The 27099-nt window shown below is 40.8% G+C and overlaps 3 protein-coding genes across 8 annotated transcripts in view; 2 read left to right on the plus strand and 1 right to left on the minus strand.

Annotated features, from left to right (window-relative positions):
- Positions 1–54: 54 nt before the first annotated feature.
- Positions 55–3116, plus strand: tdp2b (tyrosyl-DNA phosphodiesterase 2b). Of its 2 annotated transcripts, none has more exons than XM_017420813.3 (7): positions 55–638; positions 816–937; positions 1033–1179; positions 1533–1624; positions 1919–2037; positions 2134–2304; positions 2387–3116. In XM_017420813.3, exons 1-7 carry the CDS (start codon positions 489–491, stop codon positions 2666–2668), a joined length of 1083 nt encoding a protein of 360 aa, XP_017276302.1. In that variant the 5' UTR covers positions 55–488; the 3' UTR covers positions 2669–3116. The 2 variants fall into 2 exon arrangements, with proteins under 2 accessions (XP_017276302.1, XP_024863334.1); XM_025007566.2 differs by having other exon boundaries at positions 483–720.
- A 2736-nt stretch (positions 3117–5852) lies between these two features.
- tmem64 (transmembrane protein 64) lies at positions 5853–17510 on the minus strand. 5 transcript variants are annotated; one of them, XR_005233214.1, is made up of 5 exons: positions 16077–17510; positions 10612–10767; positions 8150–8361; positions 8007–8066; positions 5853–7643 (listed from the first exon to the last, which is right to left on the minus strand). XR_005233214.1 is itself a non-coding variant. In XM_037975820.1 (4 exons), the coding sequence occupies exons 1-3, from the start codon at positions 16779–16781 to the stop codon at positions 8164–8166; spliced, it is 1059 nt and encodes a 352-aa protein (XP_037831748.1). In that variant the 5' UTR covers positions 16782–17510; the 3' UTR covers positions 5853–7643; positions 8150–8163. The 5 variants fall into 5 exon arrangements, 3 of the variants coding, with proteins under 3 accessions (XP_037831748.1, XP_037831746.1, XP_017274918.1); XR_005233213.1 differs by having other exon boundaries at positions 8007–8361; XM_037975820.1 differs by lacking the exon at positions 8007–8066.
- Positions 17511–17809: 299 nt separating this feature from the next.
- The window catches only part of necab1 (N-terminal EF-hand calcium binding protein 1), a 31823-nt gene continuing 22533 nt past the window's right edge, over positions 17810–27099 (plus strand). Inside the window, exons 1-3 of the mRNA XM_017420370.3 lie at positions 17810–19874; positions 21911–21935; positions 26302–26410. Coding sequence (XP_017275859.1) covers positions 19788–19874; positions 21911–21935; positions 26302–26410 — 221 coding nt within the window. The 5' untranslated portion in view covers positions 17810–19787. The remainder of the gene's footprint in view (positions 19875–21910; positions 21936–26301; positions 26411–27099) is intronic.

Genomic DNA, 27099 nt, shown 5'->3' on the forward strand with positions numbered 1-27099 from the left:
GTCACGGTAACCGCGCACACTACAACTAAAGTCTAAATTTATGTGGCGTAAGCATTTTTTTCCTTACATTGTAGACAGTTTTAAATTGATGTTCAGATTTTTTAAAAAAAAGAAAACTGGTAAAAAATATATATATTTATATTTTAAGCTGACAGCAACATCCACTTTCTAATGCTGTTTGAAATTGTTGGCAAGCTTCCACATACAAAAGATGAAATGTTTACATAGAAAACAATAGGATATCTGAAATCGACCCTACTTTATACAACTCAGCCTTGTACTTAGCGACAAATCCCTTACAGTACTTTTTGACATAATCTTAAAAATAATCTATTTATCTGCTCCTGCCAGTTTAGGTCGGGCTTTTTTTTCCACCCGGACGTGTTTTTGAGTTACACCTGGCGGGGCTTTGCGAAGAAAGATATAATGGTCTAAAAACGAGCTCTCGCGTAAACATTTCTGCGTGTAAAAGTATTGTTTCTGGGAAAATGGCCTCTACATCAGCCTCTGGTGTCCCGTCTCGTGTTTCTGACGTGGAGGAGGACAGGACTCGGCTGTGCGACCAGTTTTCTGCGATAGCGGGAACCGACGGCGCCGTGGCTCAGTGTTTCCTGGCTGAGAATGACTGGGAGATGGAGGTACAGTGAACACAACTCTTTACTGCTGTGGGCAGAGAGCAGCTCAGCTCAGCTGCAGCCTGTTCCACTGATTAGCTTCAAGGTCTGTGAGATAAAAAAAATAAATACTGCATTCAGATTGTTTTGTTTGGCGTCAAAAGCAAATATTTTAACTTTACTGTAACTTTTTGTTGTCAGAGAGCTCTGAACTCATTCTTTGAGGCAGACATGGAGAGGGTATTTGCAGAGGATTTTGAAGAAAATAACAGCAGCCCCCAAAATAAGAGGCAGAAGACTGAGAAACCCTCCCAGGATGATTGGTAAAGCCTTGTGTCTTCACTGTGTGTGCTGAAACAGCTCCATGTGACATAACTTTAATAACTCAGCTCTTTGAAAACAAAAATATACATTCCAGCATCGATTTAACCAGAGACAGTCCTGCTGCACGGAAGCCCTCAGATGAAGATGACAGCAAGCTGTCGGTGATCTCCTGGAACGTGGACGGACTCGACACAGACAACCTTGCAGAGCGTGCCAGAGGCCTGTGTTCCTATTTAGTCTTGTAAGTAAAATGTTTGTCCAAAGGACGTCAACAGCAGGGTTTATCTGAACAAATAGGACAAATTGTTCCACTGGAGAAGTATTAAAATTAATAATATGTTTCATTAAGCGAATAATCAATGCAACTCTGGACATGGCGTGTGTTACAGTATCCATTGCTGTATTGAGAGGTCACTGAGGTTTCACAAAATAGTAAAAAGAGTGACAGTATTTCTTTTTACTTGTTACCTTTTTTGTAGTTTTGAAATGCAGATTTGGAAAAAGAGCTCTTTTTTTTTTTGCTTTGATCACATCTGACTAACTTCCCAAGTTATTAAGAAGTTAATATTTGCTGCGATTCTTCTTTTCACTCAGATACACACCTGACGTGGTGTTCCTACAGGAGCTCATCCCTCCCTACGTCCAGTACTTGAAGAAACGAGCTGTTAGCTACCTGATCATCGAAGGTAAAGTATGTTCAAAAAGTTGTTGTTTTTTCCCCCTTCTCCCTCGCTGATCACATTCTGACGTGGTCCTAATATAATAATGACTGAACTCTGCATGTTTTTGGTCTGTGGAAGGAAGGGAATATTGAGAGAAAACCTATACAGACGGAAGAACAGGCAGACGTTACACCACTGTGCCGCCTCCTGCTTATGTTTCATAAGATTCATGCGGTTATTATGAGTGTCTTAAATTGGCTCCATTTAAATTAAACTTTCTTTTTAAAAATCTCTCACCTCTGATTCTGTTCTGAGCAGCCGGGGAAGAAGGTTACTTCACAGGGATGATGCTGAAAAAGTCACGAGTCAAGTTTTTGGAGAGTGAGATAGTAAACTACCCCTCAACACAGATGATGAGGAATCTACTTGTAGCTCAGGTTTGTGCTCCATCTTTTATCCTTTTTGCTCAGCATGTATAAACCCACCTGAATGTGATAGAGCTGAGCTGGTTGTTGTTGTTGGTTTAAAATCAGGTGGCTTTTAAAGGCCAGAAGTTGTGTCTGATGACTTCTCACCTTGAGAGTTGTAAAGGCCACGCAGAAGAGCGGATGAAACAGCTGCGGGTGGTGATGCAGAGGATGAAAGACGCTCCCGATGACGTCAGCGTCCTCTTCGGAGGGGACACAAACCTGAGGGACACCGAGGTCAGCCCCGGGTCTTTCCAGTAAGTCCAAACACGCTGTATAAATCCCCCTTTAGTAACGTTTGATGTGGTTTTTCTGTCAGGTGGCCAAAGTGGGCCTGCCTTCGAGTGTCTGCGACGTGTGGGAGCGACTGGGCAAACAGGAGCACTGCCGCTACACCTGGGACACCAAAGCTAACAGCAATAAAACCGTTCCCTACGTCAGCCGCTGCCGCTTCGATCGCATCTACCTCCGCCCAGCTACGCAGGAAGGAGTCCCACGGCTGGGCCCTGATCACATGGCCCTGGTGGGGCTGGAGAAGCTGGACTGTGGCCGTTACACTAGTGACCACTGGGGCATTTACTGCAGCTTCACTGCGGAGTAGAAACAAAAAGAAACTAGACTGAAGTGTTCAAGTTAAAGCTTCTGTTTGAAATCAGCGGCTTCTGTCGGTTTCATGTGAAACACGTACTGAGCTGAGGTTTTCTGCCTGTTAATGTTTAAAAAAACATTGCTTTCATGCTTATTCGTTTTTTATGTGACCGCTGAAACGTGGAAAGTACCAATAAATAAAAATGTTTGCGCTGTTTTTGAAGCTGGTTCCACAGTTGACTGCAAAGTTTATGCTTCACTCAGAGAACAGGAGGTTTTACGTAATCTTTCACAGCAGATGGTGTTTAAAGCAATTACAACCAATTTACTGTAATTTTAAAGGTGAGACGGAAGAATGTCAACCTTTAGACTGTTTTATAATCTGTTTTTTGAGTCTGTAAATAAGGTTAGTTGAGAGGGTTGAGTTTCACCAAAATAATAAAGCGACTAATCTGACCAGCTGTAGGTTATGTTTGTTTGTTTTTTATACTAATAAAGTGTAAATGTTACTCTGATAAATCTGTGAAGGTATATTGATGCATGTAGTGTTAGCAATTTACCACTTGATGGTGCTATAGAGTCAAGCTGGTGAAGAATATATATATAAATAAAAGCACAGGGAGACAAAAAGGATGAATTAAGGGCCCTAAAAAAATAAAAAAAATGCATAAAAAGACAAAAGGACAAGTAAGGAGACATAAAAAGACACAAATGGAGCAAACAGGCTGAACTACATGGATTTCAAAGAGCACAAAGTTTCAGAAGGATTTAAACATATTTTCAATGAGAAAAAGTGTCAACGGTAAATATTTCTAAAGTATAAAATCTTGTCCTGGACAAGCTGAACATTTTGTAATATTAGTGATTGAAACGGCTGAAATTAAGATGAAATAATTCTAGACTGAAAAATGTACAGAAGAAACTTTAAATAGGAGAAATAAAACCTACATTTGGACCCTCTTTTGAGTTTCATTTCCTCCTCAAACCTGCCTTCTTCCTCTCTCCTCTCTGTCAGATCTGCTGAATATTTGACCGTGACAAGGGATGGGAGTGGGAGCGATCTGCATGTGAGTTCATACGTTTGGAACTCCACAATTTTCATCTTTGAACTGAGAAAGCTCCTCGGTTGAGAAGCAAAGCGTCTTCAAAGTTAAAAAAAACCAAAAGTGGTCAGGTTGCCTTTGATTCAGTGAGTTGGGATCATTGTGTTCAGAGTGTCCTGGTTGTTCAGAGAGCAGACGGTATCATTTTTTTCACCAGCGCCACGCAGCGTGAAGAAGAGCTGACCTTAGAAGAGGGCGGACAGACGCGACTCCTCCCTGGGAGCATCATTCTTCATCCTTCACCTGCCCTGACCTGCAAACAATCTGCCCACAGCTCCGATAACGCCTTCAACGCTCAAACATCCTGCTTCATCGTGGTATAACGTGGATTTCTGTTCCTGTAATCCTGCTCTACTTTTTTTTTCTAACTTCAGTTCTTGTGATTAACACGCTTTGTTTCAAGAACCTTGCAGCTGTAGAGGATCAGGAGGATTATTACTGGGTTAATCTGTGGCCTAAACATGAAGCTTCATCAAAAATCAGAGTTAAACTGCTTCTCATCACACAGATAAGGAGCAGGTCACAGAGGATGCACATGAAGGCAACAGCTGTCTGAGCCCAGGCAGTGGTCACATGGTCCCCCCTTCTTGCAGATCCTCTCCCCACAGAGGTCTGGCTGTTTGAAGGCGCTTCAAGATCTTCTCATTTGCTCCTTTTATCATCTCACTTTCTGTGTCGTCAAGCGCCGTCGGCCTCAGTGAGAGCCCAAGGCTTTCATTTTGGGCCTGTCAGGACCAACATGCTGTGCAGATGTGTCCTCGTGCTGACAGGAGGGTGGGGTGGGGGTGGGGGGGATCTGGGACGGGATCTGTCCTCTGAGGTGGAGCTGAGTGATGACGGGTCCGACCTCAGCCCAGAAAAGACAAGCAGGTCTGAGCTGCAGCTCTCTGTGACAGCCGGAGTGATAAGATGTCCGGTTTGCTGCTCCGTGATTGATGGACTCTGGCTTTTCTGGGGTTTTTATTTTCCACTTTATGTAGCCGTGTGGCCACATCCACACAAACACTCATCTGCCTCCCTACATTTAGGCTGTCACAGGCAAGGCGAGGGCAAGCTTAAGTGGTGCAGCACTATAGCTGCATCCATCACCGCTTCTCTTCCAAATCGCTGTGGCAAACCGGCCAAGAAGCCTGTATTATTTCTGGTCGTACAGTGCTGCTGCCGAGCCTGCTGAATATTTGAGTACGAGCGGTTATTTAAGGGTCTGCGAGAGAAGGAGAACTCATCTGAGGGGGGAACCTTCCCAGACCCGCGCGGCAGCCATAAGATCTGATCAACCACAACACCGGACAAAACAGCAAAACTAAATAAGAAAAATTAAAACAGATGATTAACAAGGGAGAAAGAAAATCAAATACAAAGTTTAGAACAAAGGGCAAAAAACCGAAATTAAATGTTTAGAGCACATCAAGGGGAATAGAAAACATAAAATTACTAATAATACAACATTTTACAGAACCCCCAAAATTACAAAAACGAGCAACAAAAGTGACAATAAGATTTCAAAAACACAACTAAATTTACCAAAATAAGACAAAAAAGTTACAAAAATACAATAAAACAAACAATTTCACCATTTGAAGGCGTGTAAAAATTGATATGATAATAATAATATGATAATTCTTTGAGACTGGGCCTGTTTTAGGACGGCAGCCCAACTTGGACGGACCGTTAGCATCACAGTTTGGTCAGAAATAAAGTCTATTCCTTCAAACTATTCGTTCAAAGAACTTTCTACAACAGGTTAGATATTAACGGTTCACAACCTTTCCACAGAACCCCACTACAAAAGGTCCGAACTGTCACTTTAATGCATGTATAGTGAACAGATGGGAAAGAAATGTTTTAAAATAAGCTTCATCTCAACAGCAGCTTATTCGTTAAAGCTTAATGACCCTCACTTTAAGCTGCTTTATCATCTTAAAACAGAGTTCAGAGTCCTTATTCACAAACGCTGACCTCTAAGACAAGCCTTTCCTTCTGCTTTTTTATACCATTATTTTAGTAGACTTCGCCACCCTTCAAATTAAATTCAGGTGTCTTATTTTTTCGTTTATGATGAAAACTGAAGTAAAAAGTCCGGACAAAAAGAAGTGTAACAAATACTGACAAGTTTTATTGTCTCTTTCATAAATAACACTGAACAAGCATCGTACAGTGATAAATAATATTTATACACTGTAAAATTCTCTGTATTACAAAATACAGTATATTTGTAATGCACTTGATACAGATTGGGAAGTATTGCATTTCATAGCACCAAATGTGACCCTTTCCCACCCAAACCTTCAATGTCAGCGTCGTTCGGGCCTCAGACTCAGGTCGTCTGTGGGTGTCTATGAAATGTACTTCCCTCAGGAATCAGCTGTTGCATAACTAGATCTAAGATACGTTGAGCCCACCTAGGAAGTACCAAAGCCTTTCGTGTAAATTTGCTCGTTTGTTTTCAAACAATTGAAAGTTTTAAAGTCCCCGCCGAGAGACTGAAATACGGCAAAGTGCGTCCAAGTCGGCCAATCAGGTTTTATGTTTCTCTTATTTTGTGTTAATCGTAATGTCCTCACAAATGTCGCACTTTGTTTTGGGAGGTTTTTTTTTCGCTTTTAAAAAAAAAGAACAGTGAAAAATAGATACCTCTAAAAGTCGTAAAATGTCCTTTTTTGTCTTCTGATAAACGTTAAATTTGAGGATGCTCATGCAACAGTAGTGAGACGTAGCTTGATAATCACATTTTAGGTGAAAAATAGCATTTTTTTTTTAATAGGGACTCTCCAAACAAAGAGCTACAAATCTGAGCAACGCGCTCTCACATTTTGTCGTCTCGTGACGTGGCCTTCACATCGTAGGCAGCAGGATTTTTCCATCAGAGGCAGCAGGAGGTAAAAGAAATAAAAAATAATAATAATAATTAAAAAAAAGGCAGGCTGAACACGTGAACACAAACCTGGGAATTGTGACAATCAGTCAAACGTCATCAACACTACGGGCCGAACAAGTCCAGCTTCCAGACTGCTTGGTTCGAGAGTTTACAGACATGAAGAAAGTTTGTTTAAATGTGAAATATTATTGCTAAATTCAAACAGGAGGGGGAACTTTAAACCTAACGTGACTAAATTAACAGCATCGGAGAACTGACAGCATGGAATGTGTTTCGAACAAAAAAACAACAACACAGAAGCCCTTATTATTCCTCAGAGGGACGTCGTCCGAGGAGCAGCATCAGAATAAAAAAAACACACAGTACCACATTCATTATGTAGCGCCCACGCTGTGTTTAATTGACCCCCAGTTCTCCACACAACCAGCCAAACCTCCTCCTCCTTTATCTTATCTGTATGAAAATAACGGTAGTTTATTGCAGCGGGTTGTGCAAAGTACACTACAGCAGGAGAACTTGGTTTTAAACACAAAAAAACTACAATAACGAGAGAAAAAGTAATTATTTTTAGTAATTTATGGCACGCCAGAATAAAAGCCTTTATCTCCCACTTTTGTGTAATAATTTAAAAGTAAAAACCAAAAGTTTGTGTTACTTGAATGCAGGACAGAAGTGTGGATTAGTTTGGTTTTAGCACTGAATGTTACATTCATGCCTTTCCACTGCGGTTTTGAGATGTATTGCACTTTTTTCTTTTTAAATTTATTTAATCAAACAAAAACTATGCAACGATCGTCGACAGATAACCTCGCAGCCCAAAAGGTTACGTAAAAATCAAACTGAAGAGTTGAACGAAAAACAAACAAAAACAACCTGACATCATATTTCCGATGTGGGAATCCTTCTGTACTCCTCTTTTAAACTTCCCGGAAGAAGCTTTCCTGAGTTCTCCTCCTTCCCTGGACCCGCCCGCTGATGTGGTTTCAGTAAAGTTCGAACATAAGACACTTTAAAGAAAAAAAAAAAAGAGAAAACTCGGTGAAGCAAAATTATTCAAACGTGCTCTTAATGCCCTTATTTTGCTCGCTCGAAATGAGCACTGAGTGTAGGCAGTCACCTGAAAATACGCTAAAACGTAAACTGAACGAACAGTATGAGATAAAGGTGCATAGGTTGGCAACAAGAAATCAATTCCTTGGTTCTCTAGAAAGCTCCAAATTGCACATTCAGAATAAAGACGGCAGGCAATTAAAGCCTGGCTATGTTTTACACCGTTTATAATATTCTTCTAAACATCAGAATTTCATTGACATCTCCTGTAACAGCAGATATTAGGAAAAACTTTAAAAAAAAAAAAAAAGATGACGTACCACAAAACTATTCTCACTGCACCGTGTTAACAACAGGTGAGTGTTCCCACGGGTCTAAAACTACAGGGAAAAAAAAAAAAAAGGAGTTTCTGAGTTTTCCAACACGGCAGATCAGAAAAACGTTCTCATCTTTGCAGTCTTACGCCGCTGAATGAAGTCACACCATGTTGACGCAGGCGGCGCTGCCACCCGCCGCCGCCGCCCTCTTGCTGCAGTAGGAGAAGCCGCCGTGATTGGCCGAGGAGCCGTTCATGTGCGACGACTTCAGCTCCATCTGGCAGGCGGCGATGGCGGCGTTCAGCTCGACCTGGGCGCGGTGGACGACGTAGAACATCAGGCCGATGCTGATGATGATCTGTGGAGGGAGGCGACACGAAAGGCGTTGGCGTGGACGCGCGCTTTTGTGTTTTGCTTTAACTGAACTGCTTTATATCCAGATGTTCTGAAAGTGCTACTTTAAATAAAAGGAACCTTACGGTCTTACAACCACAGCACAGTTTCTGTATTTAACACGAAACAGTAGATAACAGAGAGAAATACTTCTGAATAAAAGACATTTAATGACGCTTGATTTTTCGTGCAGAAACTTCTACTCAGTCTTCAGTAACCAAAGCTGAAACTGTGGGAAATATCAGAACAATTTGTGACCCAGATGCTAGTAAAGTATAGCATTTCTCTTTTTCACAAATGACTTCCTGCATGGAGCCCTACAACACGACCTGACAACAATAAATTGTCCCTGGGTGTGAGTGAGAGCAAAGACAATCGTCTGTCCCATTTGTCTCTATGTGTCCCTGTGAGGGACTGGTGACCTGTCCAGGGTGTCCCCTGCCTGTCACCTAATGATCGATGGAGACAGACACCGGTTCCCCACGACCCCGAACTGGATGGATGGACTGACCGAGGAGCTACCAGCTAGTCTGAGTGAGTGGACTGCTGTCGTTTTAAAACTACTTCAGTCTCAGAGTCTTTATTTATGATGCAAACAACCACATGAGGAGATCTTCAATTCTGACAACAGCAATCTGCTTTGGTCCTAACCCTGCTCGGACTAGCCGTTAGCTCGTCAGTCCAGTTCAAACTGAACTATTTCTCCAAAAAGACATTGTTCAAAGAGCTATCTACAACAGGTGAGATATTACTTCTCCATAACCCTGCCACAGAACCCTACTTCATTGCTTTAAGAGGCTGAACTTTATTTTATTTAGTTTAATAAAAGGTGTAATTTCAATCAATAATCTTTTTAAATGTGAACATTTATTTTTGTTACATTTTCTACAAAATTATGAACTTCTTGTTGTTTGCAAATACTTGTTACTTTTCAAGATCTATAGAAACCTGGGGTTCAACTAACAGACATCATCTTATTGTTATTTATTTATTTATTTGTGACAGACGCTAAACGTCTTCAGGTTGCGTCATCTCCCTCTGCTATCGTTTACAGACACGTGAGAGGACAGCTGGCGTAACGAGCCACTTATGGTGAAGCACTAAAACTTTAATATTCAAAGGAACGCATGTTTTTTTCAAAGTTGGGTTGACAACGCTGATATAGATTCAGTTACAAAGCGACACCCAGAACCTGCGTTGGTTTTCAGCCAAATAAAAATAAAAAGTCGCCTACAAAACCACGAAACCGCGTCCTAGTTTTAGGTGTACTATCAAGGTAATAGTAACCCTATCATGCAGTGCAGAACTGATCATTTGCTTGAAAGTTAGGAAACAATACAACTAACTTGCTGGACCTGAAAATCACATTAAAAGGTCGAAACAAATCAGTCACTCATTAACAAAATGGACCACATCATTTGCAAGGCGTGGTGCAGATCTGCTTGTGGCTGCACTCGCAGCAGCAAGCACTCCAGGTTCAGGAAATATTTTTTCCAAGAAGCGAGGAACAGGTGTGTCCTGTCTTGTTTTCTCTGAATGCTTGTTAGAGGTGCCGCTGCTGTCACAAGTCCCAAACAAGCCCGAGTCTGCAGGAGCGACGTGCTCAGAGCGCATCACGTCAGGCTGCAGCGTTCCTTTAAACTCCAAAAATAACAAATCTAACTCAACTGAGCAACATTCGACAAGTCTCGCAGCGCATTTAGCAGACTGGAAACAGATAAATTCAACAATAATGAGCTATTTTAACTCCAGCTTGAACAAGATGGTTCACAACAGCCATCTAGCATAATAAAAGGACACCTTAACAATCCCAAACAGGAAAAGGTTTTCCTTCCTAACAATAACGAAACTCTAAGCAGGACTTCTAGTGTCAGTGCCGCAACTAACAATGGACCTCTGCTGTGTGTCGCAATGTTTAAAATACAATACTGATGTTTAAAAGTAAGGTATTTGAGCTTGAAACTGAACAAAATTTAAAAGAATTAAACTTAAGTTTGACAACGTATGTTATTTAGATGATTTTGAAGGTTGCTTTAAACATTACGACTGCGTTTGTGAGTAAAAGAAACGAATGGAAACGAGCAGGAGCCGTCTGAGAAGCTATGGAAACACAAAGTATGAAAATAGCTACAAAAGCAGACTTACTGGATAAAGCTGACGCATGTGAAACCCATCCGCTTTTACTACAGCACACCCAACCCCCCCACGGGCTCACCTGCAGGCTGAATACAAAGTAGCCGCTGATGCTCTGCTCGGCGATGACGTCCTCCATGGTGCGCAGCGTGGTGCCCAGGTACGAGTTGAGAAGCTGCGTGGGCAACAGGCCCACCGAGGAGGCCACCAGGTAGTTTGGCAAGGACACATCTGTGATCTTCAAACAGAAACAGGTTTTAATAAAAACGACAGAAAAATGGAGTCTAACATTCAGTTCAACAACATAGAAAATCTACACATTGATCTTCTTATTTTTTGTATTTTAGTACTTTTGTAAGCTTTATGTCATATCAAGGCTGGGAGTTTACACGTCATACTATAACAGCAAGGAAATTAAAAAATAAAATAAAATAAAAACAGGGTGTTTGCTAAATTCATTAACGGGACAATGTGAGCTGCAGATCTGATGTAATATTTTACATGCATCTAAAGTTCTTCACTTTTTACGTGCCTCAGATTCACAAAAATAACCTTTTATTGGTCAAAACAGCTCAAAGATAGTAATAAAGAACTGATAAACATGAAAAGACTCAAGAAATTTGATAAAACAACACACGACTTTCAGCAACAGTCTCATCACCGGCTCTGGAAAATACAAACAAATGCACTTAAAAAAATTTATTTTTTCTTCACTAGAGGTTTTTTTCAGATATTCAAAAAAAAAGCCACAAGTCCTTTAACTAAAGATACTGTTTTATGCAAAAATAACAAACTCTATTATAAATTAAGTTCTAGGTTATGCTCATAAGCTGATTTTGTGTGTTTATGCTGTACGTCTTCAACTAAATCCAGTTTAGTCCCAGACTTTGTCTCTTTGGTTACTGGAAACAAAACGGCACAAAAAGCAGGACGTCCTTTAAAGGACCGAGTTTTCTTTCGTTGATCGAGATCTCGGTTGAGCTGGGAAACAGATTCCAAGAGCCATCTGGTGAGAGCGGCGTGCCCTGCGACATGCCGGCACACATCCGGCTCAGCGTCTCCCATCATATCTCCGTCCTCCATCTAAATATAAACAAACGTCTGTGTGTTCTGTCACCCTTGATCCCTTGATTAAGCGATGACATAAGCTGTAGCGCGACCGTGCTGCCCGTGTGTGCGTGGATGTGACCTTGGCACTGTGCGCTCAGCGACGAGACAGTGGCTGATAGCGGTGTGTCGGGGGCTTCAGCGTGATGTAGCCTCTGCCAAAACGCTATCGTAGCTTTCAAAATCCAGCCCAGATGTCTCCCTACAGGAGTAAATCCTGAATCATCTCTTGTTATGACACTGCACTGTGATAAGAGTCAGGCCAATCTTGTTAGGCTGCTTCTTTTAGCCTTTTCCTGAAACATCTGAATCTTGTGGAAAGATAAGCATTGATATGTTCATGCCCTGCGAGGAAAAAGGGGCTTTTAGCTCATATAAAGGTGGCGAGAAATGCAGCTGAAACTCAGCCATCCTCGCTGGCTTGTGAAGCGCTACTAGTCTTTTCCTGTACAGGTGTTTCAAACGAGAACAACCAGCCTTTGGTATCTTTGTAACCGTGCAAAGAGTGCCCACAGAACCTCCTACTTGATTCTGCGATCGCCTTTATTAAGACAAGCTGAAAATCCCGTGGCTGACCTGATTCACTCAGAAGAAGCAGCAGCACAGGTCTGACGTTCCGCTCATAAGTGAAACAGTAAGCGGGATATCACGACTGGGTGGCAAATTTTAGCAACCGTGATGCTCTTTTCCCCGCAATGATGACAGTCTGATTTAATCACCACCTCATTTAAACTAGCTCCTCATGTTTGCTTACGGCCAGCCCTATAAATCAGATGACAATCGTCCCAATTCCTTTATTAGCTCATTATGACAATGACGAATGGAGGCAGCAGTAAGTTACCCGGCTAATAAAGCGCACGCAGACGGATGAACGCGTCCACTCCGTCCCCTCCAACATTGTTTTTTCCATGAGCTGTCCCAATATTTTGCTAACTGCTGCAGTCTCTGGGTCGTTTTAGGTTACCCACTATAATGTAGCATCATCCACTTCAGCAGAAACAAGCGGGGGGTGGGTGGGGGGGCGGTGAAATGTGGCCTCACCCACAAAAAAGTGCTTACCAAGGGCAGAGCAGACAAGACTTATTTCCACCGTGAGCCATAGAGGGACCTGCTCATCCCTAGTTTCTTTTTTATATTGTTGAGGAAACGAGGCGGCATCAGCTCGGGATAAGCCTCCGAGTGAGACGAATTATAAGATGAACAGCAAGTCTGAGGGAGACTGAAACCCCTCTTTGGATTGGGATGTAAAAAACAGAAGGAGAGAAGGATTCATCTTATTAACCTCCGTCTAGCTGGGCTGGCTTAACACCCCGGTGAAGGCTCTAAAGTGACATTTACACATTTTATTCCACCTTCGATACCAGATTAGTTGTTATCTTCTTGTTATAAACCCAGACTGGAACAGGGAAATAAAACTTTAGGACAGACTGGTATTTAGGGCTGCACAATATATCAAAGATTTAATCAACATCTCCGTATCAATGTGGGCAATATCAATACCACAAAGGACTGCCCTGACAGCACTAAATATTCTGACTTCATCATCACTGTGATAAGATAGGGTGTGGTGAGCGTTGGGAAGACAGAAATTAAAGAACGGTAAGAAAAATGTGGCTTCAACACAGCTGATAATGTCATTGCAATGTTCGCCAATAATGCAACTGCATTATCTCCTCATATATTTTTGAAGCCAAAAACCTTTTACTAACTTCACAAATTTAAAGCACAAATATAACAATAGCTTCTTTATTATTTTCTTTTTTTACACCTCTTACAAACATGAATCAGCATTATGTTTCAATCCAATATTACTTATATGAAATAACTTCTAGTTTTCAAGATTTTTCTTGTTAAATGTATGATTGTTCCAACTGATAAATCTTCAATATACAGTAATATAAATCAGTGTGACTGCATAATAAAATGACTCGTTAATTTGATTAAAACGCAGATGGTAAATTAATTAATGTCCCATCAAAGATGGTGTTGTATTAACTCTACATTTGCTAATCAGCACAACTAATCTGTGGTTGAAAAACCATAAATGTTGGTGATTCTGGTAAGAGAACGCTCTGAAAAGTTCTGATAACGAATCAAATGAAGAGGGGGAAAAAAGACGGTTGCAAAAAGTTCAAAACCACAATTTTGCAGCAGATGTGGTTCAGCTGCATTAAATCGGCAAAACAAAGGCTTAAAATCTGCTTTTATACGACTTTAAATCAACATAAATTTCCTCAAACCTCAAACTAAAGACAAAGAGACAAATTAATCAAGTCCCAGTGACAGCAAGCTATCAGGTTAAAGCCTCCTGACTGACCGTGACCTGACGGTCGGGGACACTTCGACCTTTGGACAAGCAGATAAAAAGTATGTCGCAATTATTCAGCCTCAAATCTGACCCGTGGTAGAGGCCGGTCAGGCAGAAAACAACCATATCTTCATCAAAGTCTGATACCGGGTTAACTGCTGATCGCACAACACAAACAACAAGAACAATAAAAGCATTTAGCATCACTACGCAACTGTCGTCACCCGAGCATCGGGAAGTGAGACGCTTCTCAAAGGACATTTAATAATGCTCAAACATTTCTAGTTTCCAGTTAAACAATCAGCCTTAAAATGAGTTTGGAAAATTTGTAACGGATCATCTGAACTGAAACTATACGCGTACTTCTGCAAAACTGACATCCAAGTCAATGACGCTAGAATTTTTTTTTTTTTTTATCTAAAGAAAACAAGGAAGATTATTATAACAGTATTTAGTTTTGAACTGAAGCGTAAAAAGAAGTAAAGTCTGTTTTATTTAGTCAGGAACAACTTATAGAGCTACATGACGTTTACTTTCCAACCATTTTGCATTTTCTGCAAGCTGAAAACTCTTTGAAATTTTAAATTTATCTATAGACATTACACCTCTATTTCAGGATTTGTAGGAGGTTTCCTCTAAATTGCTCCTTTGTTTGTTTGGATTTTTTCACTGTGGTTTTGCAGTTCTTCTAAAACGGTCGTCATCTTCGCTTTTTCCGTTTCCCGCCTCCTCCTCTACGCTTTAAGCTAGAAACGTCCTTCGAGCTCACCACATTGATTTACCCTTGAATTTTTGTGCTACTGGTGGTTTCTGCTCTTAGCAGAGCTCTTTTTTCCCCCCTGCAAAGTCAAAGGGTTATGTGAACAATTCTGCAAAGGTTTCAGATCTGGCCTACACATCAGCTGAAATGTTTCCTGGCATGCTCATAGTTTTGAAAAGCGGTTTATGTTTTGAAATCAAAGCATCTGAGTTGAATATTTGTTCGAAGAAACTGATCCCTATCCTGGTTTATTTCACGCTGTTGTTATATTTCAGCACATTTCAAAAGAGATCTTGTCTAAAAGACTGATAAGGCGGTAATGCCAATAGAGCGAGTTTTTAGGTACACAAAACAACTTCAAACTGAATTTGATGACAAGATTTATGCACAATAATTAACTGTACCACTGCAGAGACTTCAGGATATAATCTGCTAATATCTTGACACCTTTTAAATGACAACTATTCAATCTTATCTGAATCAATCTGTGAGGCAGTACCACTCCCAAACAACTGAGGAAATTAACAAGGTTTGTTTTTTTCTTCTCCCCCTTAAAGTTTAGCTTGTAGCGTCTCAGGTTATTAAACGTCAATAATTATCTGAAATTGGTAAAATGCTTTTCAAACTCAGCTGGTATTCTACAACCCAGTAACAGATACGTCAAAGCTTTTTGGCCGTTTCTAGGTATTAATGAGTTGACTGAGTAGAGTGATCATTGGTCATAAATTATTCACGCAATGTATGAAGGTCAAGGCCTCAGGTGAAGTGAAGGAGGGCAAAGGAAAGAAATATCCTGGCACTGCTTCATTTAATCATTCAACCCGATCGAACGTGTTTGATTTTATTTTTTACATTTTAAGAAAGGACATCGGCTTGAACACATAAAAAAAAAGAAATACGTTTCGTCACTTGGTTCATTTCATTGGACTTCTTCCGCTACGTAAGAAAAAAAAAGGAATGAGTCTCCTTTCTCTGGAGACGGGCTTTATATTTCCTCATTCCTCATTTCTGCACACAGACTGACGCCTGCCGTGAGATTTAACATGACATGAAAATTAGCAAGTTCGATGTTGAAAGTTCCTCAATGTTAAAAAGGTTCTGGCCGCTCCTGACTATGTTCTGATTTCCCCTGAGCGTCAGCTGGCCTTGCGAAAGGAATTTCACTTCATTTCTATCTGAAACGAGAAAGGCCGGAGATTTAATTGTCGGAACCACAAATGATTTGTTGACTCACCCTCCAGAGAGACAATGAGCTCTCCTCCAGGCAAGTCCACAGCTGTGACCTTTCTACTAAAACCCACAAGTCCACACAGCTGTCTGTTGTCTTTTTAATAGGGAGAGGAAAATGTGGTGATCTGGTTTTCATACTCACCGAAAAAACTGCATTTTGGAGCCCAAATGGTATCGGGGTGAGTCTTGCTAAGGCCACAATTTTGAGTCCACTTCCTCCTTCCACCACTCGTATAACAGCACTGAGCTGGTCACTGTTCCCGACTTTGCTCAGCACCCAGTCACTCAATAATCTTTTGCACACCAGGTGTGCCACAAAGGTTCCTATTAAAACCCCCACCATAACCAGCCCCATGCCCAGCACAAAGCCGTAGAGATAGCCAGCTGCCACGTTGAGAACAAGATATCCCCATCCACATGGAAATGACACAATAATCAACCCAACCATAAAGAGCATGGCTCCAACCAAGCTGTCCAGGCTCTCCACCCAGAGCAGGAGGTCCTTGAGGTACTGCCGCACCAGGGCAAGCGACGAGAAGCACACAGCGGTCAGGATACACGCCAGCAGGGCGCTCTTGAAGCAGAAGGTGGTGATGCAGCAGGGGTGTCTGAACTCTCTGGTGAAGGTCACCCCTCCGGCGTCGGTGATCACCTCGGGGTCCCCATCTGGCTTCCCAACACCAGCTCCTCTCTCATCGAAGGCGCCGCATACCAGGATGTCAATTTTGTCACAGTCGTCCGTGGCAGTCCTCTGCAGCCAGCGGTTCAGGTGAATCTGTGTCTTGCCCACGGCGTGCTTCACAAGCTTGGTGAACAGCTGCACGGTCGTGGCCCCCGACACCAACATGTTGGCCCTCAAATAAGCTCTGGGGACCAAGCAGATAGGGCTCGAATGACCTGGAGACAGCTGTGGTTTTCAGACAGCCTAACAGAGGCAATCTGTTTGGAGAAAGGTGTTTATAAATGGAATATGGTGGTTTCAGCAGTAATAACCCATTTCTGTGCTACTCTGACAGCACACATGAAGCATAAAGATTGAGTAAGTCGCTTCTTGTCCATTTTTGTATAAATTATCCAGCGTGGTAATGTTTATCTTGGGTAAACTAGTTGGGTAATAAGCCAGTCCCAACTAAAAGTGCAAGTTTTGCTGTCGCTGTCTCCAACACTCGCCATATTCAGAGTTGTCATCCGGACGAGGCAGAGCGAAATGACAGAAAAAGCTCCCAGGGCCGACAAAATACGAGCTGAAAGGGCATTAAAAGGCGAAAAGCTGCATTTCCATCCAAGCCTAGCATAAATCAGTGCGAGGCTAACTTGGCTAAACCAGGAGATCGTTCCGTGGATAAAGTCCGCCGATAAATTTCAGACAAAAACCCGCACTCAACTGGCCCTCAGCTCCGCTTCTCCCGAACACCAGAGCGACGAAACGGGTGCGGGGGAAGAAGCAGTTTATCCTCCTCGCAGCCTCTCGTTTGCCTCGTTCGCCTTCCTTCCACGGGTGGACGTCGCTGCCGCGGCTGTTGTTGTCGCTGTTATACCTTCCAACCACTGTTTGTGTCCCAGAATGCACAAGTAACCTCAACGCACACGAGCGAGCCGTTTGACATTTTCAGCCAATCAGAGAGCGCCGGTTGGCCTCGCGAGATTCTGCGAGATTTCAGCGCAAAAGCGTTTGTTTTTTATTTATGATTCGCTAGCTTCCGTGTTGCTAACCGCACAAACAAGAGGTAATTATAATGTTACTCAGTAAATACTCTCAACTTACATCACTTTTGATTCATTTTATGAATTTAATAATAAAAGATGAAGGCGCCAGCATACAACGCCGCTTTTGTTTTTACAACATGACAAACCAATAAGGTAAAAACCCCCAACTAATTAACTCAAAAATGATCTAATTTTTGGTGTACCACAACACAAATTAAAGCAAAAAGGGGCAATACGTGTGCAGTCTAATAGAAAAAGAAAGCATAAAACCTCCTCAACACCAAAACCTAAGTTATGAGCCAAGATATTTAGAAAAAATGTGTTTTTAACCATTAAAGTGTTACCAGGGATGAGATGCTTGCAATTTAATTAAGTAAAAAAAAAGATTTATACTGTCTGATTTATAGCACATACATTTTACATCAGGAAGGCTTTTAAAGTGGCCTGCTGCATGGCTGAACTTCTATTGAACAAAACTTATGAAGTGCAGACTACTTTGTCTGCAGGGGGAATTGGAAAGGAGACACTGGAGTAAATGGCTGGATCTTACTAATAGTGACAGTGAACCCCATAGATTATGAGCAAAAACTACAAAATTGGCATGTATGTATATATTCCTTGTCTTTTGGGTAATTCTGTCATCTCTCAACCTCACAATGTTATTTAAAATGTTTATAAATAAAAAAAGTAAAAAAAATAAAAGTGCAGATTATTTAAACACTTTAAGAATCAGTAATTTACCAAAAAAAACTTTAAATGAGCTGTATTTTAATTAGTTTAAAGAATGCAAATGCCCATTAGACACACTATAAAAGGTCAGTTTCTAGTATGTAACGAATTTAAACAAATATATAAATATATAGAGAGAGGGAGATGATACCTAAATGTCTCTAAAACAGATAAATATGTGGGTTTTTTTGTATCAAAATAAAGGGACTGAAGCAGGCATCAGCCTCTATAGCTTTTCCAGTTGACAGGAGGTCATATTTTACAAAACTTTTTGTTTCCCTTAAGTATAAGTCTTTATGTTAATTAGCTCTGCTCCTCTCCTTCCTTTCCTTTTTTTACATTTTTATTAGCTTTTATTTAAAATATTTCGCTAAAAACATTAATTGGAGCTCGTGTACTTCCAGATCTCACCACTAGATAGAGCTGCTGCTAGGTTTTGCTTTTTTCAGCACAAATTGAGTTTTGAGCGTTTAATCGGCTAAAATAAGCACTAATTGATAATAAAATAAAGTTAACCATCAAAACAGGACCACTGAAGTTAATGCTTTGTTTAAAGTAAATGTCAAACATGTATCCCCTTAAAATGTTTTCTTTTTTTTTTTTTTTTACCAAATTCAGTGCAAAACATTAATAGCTGCCATTTTAATTAATGCTGTCAAAGAAATGGGAAAAATACAACTTAAAGAGAGTGTAAAAACTATTAAGAATCTTGTTAAGACTTGTTAAGATTGTCTTTGATTTCTAAAAATGCCTCTATTAATTTAGTTTACATTAAAAATGCACGACGAAAGGGGAAGAATGTCTAAGAACATCGTTTTATTCGAGCCAAGTCGACCTCTTATAAGGTCTTTGTCTCCTGAACAAAAACTTTGCTAAATATAGCTCTCCTGTCCTGGCAGATTTGCTCTGCTCTGTTGGCTGCAAGTGCCATAGTGGACAAATTCATTTTTTTGTTTGTTTGTTTTTATTTTAAGAATATCTACAACAAACCTTATACGTTTTCAGTAAGATATAAGGTAAAGTTTATAAACTTGTGCGCTACGATTTTAAAGTTTAAATAAAACAGAGTGAAGGACGCTCTTATCAGCGGAGATCCGCAGTATCAAGGCACCGGAAGTACTTCAAAATAAAAGCGCGATGAACGCGTTGGAGCGTGTGGGACTTATGACACAAAACGTCACTACAACTGTTGTAGAATAATAGGATCCTTGTTGTGGATTAAAGCAGATAACACACAATGTTTATAACATTTTAAAACAGTCTAAATAAAACACTATTGAGCGCCACTTCCGGCCGGAAGTTGTGCCAGATTTTGTGTGACTTCACAGAAGCGCAGTTTGAGTTTTTCCTTCAGCATCCTCAGTGATCAGAGAGCAGAGAGTCGGTCAGACACACTCCTGAAGCTCTGCTGCAAATTATGGATTGTTTAGAGAAGGTTCAGCCCGAATCTGAGGAGCCCAGCACTCAGATGGAGCTCAAAAAGGGAATGTCCATTTTTATTGATGTAAGTAAACCTTTATTTTAAAAAATATATCTTTTTCATCTATAAACTGCAACAACTTGAAACCTGCTGTTGTTCTTTTTTATTTAATGATTTGCTGCATAATCCGTAGAATAAATCAGCTGAAAATAATTGTAAATGACTGTATTTATAAATATTCACACACACTTGCCACATTGCTGCCCTTTCAGACTTGTTTCTGCATGAAATGTTCCTTTTTGATTAAATTAATTCATTTGACAGGGCTGCCCTTTACTCAACAATTTGGTTAAAAGGATTTTAAAAGGCTGTCGTTAAGGTAATAAATGTGCAGGAATGCCCCTGGTTTGATCAAATCAGACAGTTCTTCATCTTAATAGCTGTAATTGAATAAAAAGAAAATCAAAACTTTAATGATTTGTTGATACCTCTGAGATTAAAATCTTTATTTTAGAGATCCCAACAACATGATGGGGGATTAAACATTCGAATATGATTATGTGAGCGGATAGGTTTCCCCTCTGCTGAATTTTCTCCTCCGTCACCTCATTATTTTTCACTCATTCCTCCATTTTTTTTTTGACTAACCTGTGATGGCTTCTGGAAAGAAATATAAATAAATAATAATCTGTTGACTTCCTTCAGTGTCGGAGGGGAGCGCAGGCTGTCGATGCAAATAACTACAAGTTATTTTTGCTTCAAAGCAAATGTGTCACTGGAGTGTCAAACTGTAGATCCTCTGAGAGACGGGGAGGAAAAGAAGCAGCTGATTGACAGCGCGGTGAACGACTGAAACAAGTCTGCAAAAATCATCCCTTCATCCTTCGTACTTTTATTGTGGCGCTGGTCGTTTGGGGGGTTGGAGTGGCCTCGATTCTGACTGAAAGTTAAAAAGTAGTACCGTATTTCTAATCTGGTTCAATATTTTTGTCATTAGCTGCATGAATAAGACTGATTAATGCGGGCTCACGTTTGAAATAACATTAAATGAAACCCAGAGGTGCATCTGCAAACGATCGCAGGCCAGAAACTACTCATGTGCACAAGTTCTGTCATAACATTTAAGAATAAACATCTCACAGTTTTGGATACCTTACACCATTTTTTGTTACTGAACAATATTTCAGAAACAAATGAAGGAGCGATCCGCTTATGTTAAAAAAAGACAGAGCTGGTGACATTTTGAATCTCACGCTCACAGTACGTGTTGTGAATGACTCTCAGCTACTACCACATCAGATTTTAGCTCAGTGTTTGTGAAACCGACCGAGTTGGAGCCATTTTTGTGTTGGCTAAAGTCAGTTAGCTGTGGCGGCCATCTTGAATCGGATTGACTCATGAGATGTTTTGCTAACAGACAAACGAGCAACAGTTAATTTTAGGCAAACATCTCACATGACGTGCCGCTTGTAGCACGTGTTGTGAGTGTCTCTCAGCTACAAACATACCAAATCTCTGTACAATATCTGTAAAACTGAGTTAAAGACATTTTGGTGTTTTTTTAAGGTCAGTTGAAAGTGGCAATCTAGCCAGCAGTGAATTACTCAAATTTAAAAGTCTGAAAAGCAAGGTGCAGGTGTAGGCCTAATTTTGTCATTCAGGCTAGAAAATAGGAAGTAAATACCCCAGTAATGACTGATTGTTTTAGTTTTATACTCATTTATTCACTTAGGTGCTGTAGATGGTCTGGAAATTAGATATTGTGACGGACTAACTTGATTTTTATCTGAGCGCTTTAAGTGTTTTCTGATTTAAAATGTCCTGCATGTGTAGATTTCCACAGTGGGGCTGTCTGTTCGGATTCTGCATGGAAAAAGTTGAGTTGAAGAAAAAGTGGGCAAAGTTATTTTTAGTTGGGTGGGAGCAGTTTGAAGCTGATGTGGTCACTGCCAGTCTCTCTTTCATCTCCTGTGGACTCTGGGACGGCGCAATCAATAATTCAACGCCGCGCCACTTTTGCAAGTGTGATCAATGGGCTCCTCTCGCATTTTAACTTTCATGAAGTGTCAGCCTCATTTTATTTATTTTTGACATCCCTCTCTTCTCTTTTCTCGTTGCAGATTCTGCGGAGAGCCGATAAAAACGGTACGTTCCCCGACGTCCAGACCGGCAGACACTCGCCATTCGGCCTCGAGTGTCACTTCAAAGCCTTGTTTCAGATTCACTTTCTCAATGAAATTCCGATCATGACTCTCTGCTGATAGTCTGTCAGTTTCCATGGAAACAGGAAACTGACCATGGCCGTCTGGCTTTCTGTTTCTGAGCATTAATGAAGAAAAACAAAAACAAATTGGACAATCTGGAGACGCTCTTGTCGTGGCGGTCCTCAGAGCTGATTAGCTGGAGGTTCGAGGCACAGTTTGCTTTTCTGTAGCCTGCTCTTTCAGGAGCAAAATGTTAAAATCTGCAGTTTTCAGTCTACATGCCTTGATTTTGTTGTTTCATTTATTCCATAGAATAAAGCTGAGTGATTCCCCAGACTACAGTGTTTCACCCTTTACAGATTTCTTCTGTTTTTGCTCTTTTGTCACACTTAAATGCTTCAAATAAGCAACCAGATTTTAATATCAGACAAAGATAACCCGAGTTAAAAACAGAGTGCAGTTTTTAAATGATGATTTCATTTATTAAGGGGGGAAAAATACCCATCCAGCCTGAGCCTTTGTGAGAAATGAATCCCCTCGTTTGGTAAATCATGAATTAAGTGTCATATTTATCTTTCTTTTGGAAAGCTGAGTTCAGTCTCATCATCCACAACCAGGCCTGATTACTGCCACGCCTGTAGAATCAAGAAATCACTTCAATAGATCCGTTAGCCACAAATGGAACAGTGGTGAACCTCCCCGACTCCTCCAGGAGGTCCCAAAAGAACCAAGAACAACATCTAAACCTCTGCAGGCCTCACTCATCTCAGTTAAGGTCAGAGTTCACGAGTCAATAATAGGAGAGAGACAAAAATGGGAGAGATCCGAGACAAAACCACCGCTGAACAAAAACAATACAAAGGTCTGTCTCACTTTGTCAAAAAAAAAAAAGAAACATCTTCATGATCCCTGAGGTCTTTGGGCAAATATTCTGTGGACTTTAGACAAAAAAGGGAACTTTCTGGAAAGTGTGTAACATCCCACCCGCAGTCAGACATGGTTGTGGTAGTGTGGTGGTCTGGGGCCGCTTTGCTGCTTCAGGAACTGGACTACTTTCTGTGAGTAATGGAACCAGGAGTTCTGCTCTGCGGCGGAACATCCTGAAGGAGAACCATAAATTTGTCTCTTCAGTTCTGCAGCAGGATGACGATCCGAAGCGCAGCGGCAACATTCCTCTACAGCCGCAGAAAAAGTTGCCGCCAGTTATGGCAAACGCTTGATTAAAGCTGTCGCCACCAAGGTTTGGATAGCTTTTACCTCAAATAAATGAAAACATAGTTTAAAACTTTCATTCTGCATTTCTTCGGGTTATGTTTGCCTGATTTTAACATTTGTTTGATGATCTGAAACGTGAAAACGTGACAGAAAAACCAGAACAGAAGAACCCTGTTTTCACAGCACTGGATGTTCTGACCCGTGACATTTATGGGGATTTGTTTGTGCCAGGAGTCGTTAAGGCGTGGGAATCATTTAATGAAGTTGTGGCAAAGCATTAAAAAGACTCGGTGATAAATCTGTGGCCATGCCTTCATATTGATCAAGGATTAGTTGGTCACAGAAAACACCGGCTGAGCTGCATGTTAACTACCCAACAAACAGCATAAATGGATTTTATTTCTTTTTTCTTCATTAAATCTTGAACCTTTTAAACAGCCGCTCTGTTTGGGGCTTAAAATGCACGGATTGAAACACAGATAATATGCAGGTGATGAGTTCCTCAGGCAGGAACTTAAAGAACTGGAATACATTCATGCAGGCTGTAAAACGGACGCCTAAAATAAGAGATCAAAGCAAAGCTGGAGGAAGTTCTTATTTTCATCCTCCTTTTCCAAAAAAATGATAAAAATCTAATTTATTGATTTGTTTTAATTAATTAAAAGGTACTGCTTTCTTTCATTCCTCACAGGAAACTGCAGACATGTTTATTCCTTTTCATTTTTAAAAATGTGTTCTCATTTTGAACTAAACACAAATGCAGAGACACGTTTGCCATCGCGTTGCATCATCCTGTCTTTAATTGCCTGTAAATGCACCGAAACCAAAGAGGCTGTCAGGTTTTATTTTTTTTTACCTCTGCCAAGGAGCTTGTGTTTTCAGTGGTGTTGGTTGGTTTGTTTATCTGCCTGTTAGCAAGGTGACTTAAAAACCAATAAACAGGTTTTGATTAAATTTTCTGGAAACGTTGGGGGTTCTCACAAATAAACAAGTGATTAAATCTTAGTGCTGATCTGGATCCTACAGTTTTTTTAATGACCCTGTGGCCCCGGTGAAGGTTTGCGCTCTCTGAGTGCTTCTGGATATTTATAATTATTTTTTTTGTATAATTTTCTTCATGAACAGAATATGCAGCTGCAAATGGCTGCACACATCATTCAGCACTGTGCCCTCACAGATGTGCGGCGTGCACTAATGCCCTCATGAATGTCGGCTTTTGAATTGTGCGGAGAAAACCGCCCAGATGGTCCCTCTTCTCTGCAGCCGAGACGACCGACCAAACATTATTCCCCTAAAGAATGTGAGCTTTTATTTGTGAGACCATGGGCACGATTTCCTGCTTCAGCTCCGTCCGTCTTAAACGAGCTGAGAGAAACCAGCTGTGCTTCTGGATCTTTCTTCTTCTTCTTCTTCGTGTTTGTTTGAAGTCCCGTTCCCTGTGGAGTTCCTGTATTTTCATGTTAAGATATTATTTTAAAACAGATGATAAAACCTCTACAACTGATTAACTTTTGGAGTCATTCCAATTCAAGATGGCCGCCACAGCCAGCTGAGGTTAAAGAAACACAAAATTATCTGTAACTCAGTCAGTTTTACAGATGTTGAGCCAACGTTTGGTGTGGTGAGATCAATCTCCAGCAACGTGTAAGATCTCTGCTTAAAACTTTAGCACCAATCATGAGATCCAACCTTGTTTGTTAGCAAAATATCTCCTGAACCACTGCAGAGATTTTATTGACATTCTCAAGAAGTAATCATTTGATGTGCCCCTACAACTGATTAACCTTTGGATTTCATTATTTTAAAGGGAACCGTGAGGCTTTGACAATTATATTGACCAAAAAGATAGAATTAGTTCACTGAAATGATCAGGAGTGTTTGTATGGGAGAACAGAAACTGGTCTGAAGTGACTCTATTGCCCTTAAAAAATAAAGCAACCCAGTGGTTTAGTTTCACACATTTACAGCCTCTAGTCATTCAGGTCATGACCTGGAAAAGCACTAAATTTAAAACCCAACTGTTCAGTTTCAGGTCTCTACATAACCTCATCCTAACTGTGAATGATTTGAGGGCCCGTCGTGTAGCAGAAGTCGCCCCACGTGTTCGTCCTCCATGTTGCACGAACAGCAGCTTTTCCCCGTCGAGCTGAGCTTATTTCTGAGCCCGTATGCATCTACAGCAACACGACAGCCGCGCCGAACATCGGTTAAAGACCGGCGCTGAAAACAGAGCTGCTGTCAGGGCTCGCTCTGTGCGTGTCTCCACAAGACATTCAGTGTTCCTCATTTGTTGTCCCTGTTTGTTTCTTCTCCATGTGAATATTTCGTACGGCTTTACTCTGTTCTTGGTGGAGCCTGAGAGGATTGAAGTGACTGATTGTTTGAGATTGCTTTCACATTAGTCTAAACAGGAGATGAATCCAACCAACGCTGTTTGCTGGAACAATAAAAACAAAAAAGCAACATTTTTCTCTGCGGCTTTATTGCTTCTCTTAATGGATATTAATGGATATTTTGACCACTCTTTCATTAATTCAGTCTCTGTTGTTTTCAAGGTATTTAAAGTAGCTTTCAGTTTTATGAGCTGAGGCTGACTCTCTTTTTAAAGGGATAGATTTTGAAGTGGATAAACAACTAATATCTTACCTGTTGTAGATAGCTCTTTGAACAATACTGATGTCTTCAAGCAACTCTAACCAAAAAACTTCATATCACATCATGTAAACGCAACTAACAAACCTTTGGACCACCACCAAATTCAGATTACACTGATTTTGTCTGAAATATTGTGGTTCTCCTGCAGGAATCAAGTGCCCCAGGTTTATTAAATAAATAAATATTAAGCTAATATTTTAAAGTTGAACTTTATTTCTCCAAACTGGGGTTGTTCAAAGAGATATCTACAGCAGGTAAGATAGTAATTAATCATAACCTTTTCACCTCAGAAGATCTGAACTGCTGCTTTAACGAAGGTTGAATCTGTGCACTTCGAAACAGTTTGGGTACACTTTGCACAGAGAAGACATTTTTTATTTGACAAAAGGTTCTGTCCCAATCCCGCTTTTTGAGGAGACTTGTCTCTTTGTCCCCAGATGACGGGAAGCTGTCCTTCGATGAGTTTAAGTCCTACTTCTCCGACGGAGTCCTGACAGCCGAGGAACTGAAGGAGCTCTTCCACACCATCGACACGCACAACACAGAGTGAGTCCAGGAGCTGCTTCAGACAGCGATGTTGTTGGGGTGCCTGTTAGCAAAATATCTCATGAACCCCTGGATATGTTTTAATGAAACCTTCAGGAAATGATCACTTCATGAGCATTTGGAGTCATGATGGCTGCCACAGCTGACACCAGAAAACACAAAAATGGCCATCAGTCGTGCAGATATTGTGCTAAAATATAGTGTTGGTAGCTGAGAGATATCTGTCGTTTCTCAGCAGGAGATGATCTAAAGCTCTGTTATGAGGGGAGGCGGGCGATATGCATTCCTTCAAGGAACGCTAGGCCTTTAATATAAAGTGTGGTAAAGAGGGAGATTTATGCAGACACTTGGACATCATCAAAGTTTTGTTTCCCTGTATTTAAAATGTGCAGAGGGAGCCAGGAAGCAGAGGACCTTTAAAGCCTAACGGTTTACTCAGAACCTTACAGGAGCGTTTCACAGCTTGTGATTGTTACATAAAAGCTCCCATTTAGACAATCTCAGCCTCTTTGTTAAAACACAATGTTACTCTCAACGACATGGCGGGCGCAACTTTTAAGAGCTCGCATTTTGCAGACAAAACGCCGCGAGGCTCGAATCGTTTTAACTAGACTGTGTCTTTCTGTACAAATTGGCAAATATTTGTTCCTGACAATTAAACTGAAGCTGCCGTGATGGTTACATAATTA

Source organism: Kryptolebias marmoratus, linkage group LG5, assembly GCF_001649575.2.
Source record: "Kryptolebias marmoratus isolate JLee-2015 linkage group LG5, ASM164957v2, whole genome shotgun sequence".
Lineage (NCBI taxonomy): Eukaryota > Metazoa > Chordata > Actinopteri > Cyprinodontiformes > Rivulidae > Kryptolebias > Kryptolebias marmoratus.

Bases quoted from the DNA above. Each gene is read 5' to 3' on its own strand.
- tdp2b (XM_017420813.3), top strand. From the start codon at position 489: ATGGCCTCTACATCAGCCTCTGGTGTCCCGTCTCGTGTTTCTGACGTG. The intron at 938-1,032 runs GTAAAGCCTTGT...TATACATTCCAG, and splicing joins AAACCCTCCCAGGATGATTG to CATCGATTTAACCAGAGACA. The intron at 2,305-2,386 runs GTCAGCCCCGGG...TTTTTCTGTCAG, and splicing joins CAAACCTGAGGGACACCGAG to GTGGCCAAAGTGGGCCTGCC.
- tmem64 (XM_037975820.1), bottom strand. From the start codon at position 16,781: ATGTTGGTGTCGGGGGCCACGACCGTGCAGCTGTTCACCAAGCTTGTG. The intron at 10,768-16,076 runs GTGAGTATGAAA...TTCTGTTTGAAG, and splicing joins TCCAAAATGCAGTTTTTTCG to ATCACAGATGTGTCCTTGCC. The intron at 8,362-10,611 runs GTGAGCCCGTGG...CTCCCTCCACAG, and splicing joins ACTTTGTATTCAGCCTGCAG to ATCATCATCAGCATCGGCCT.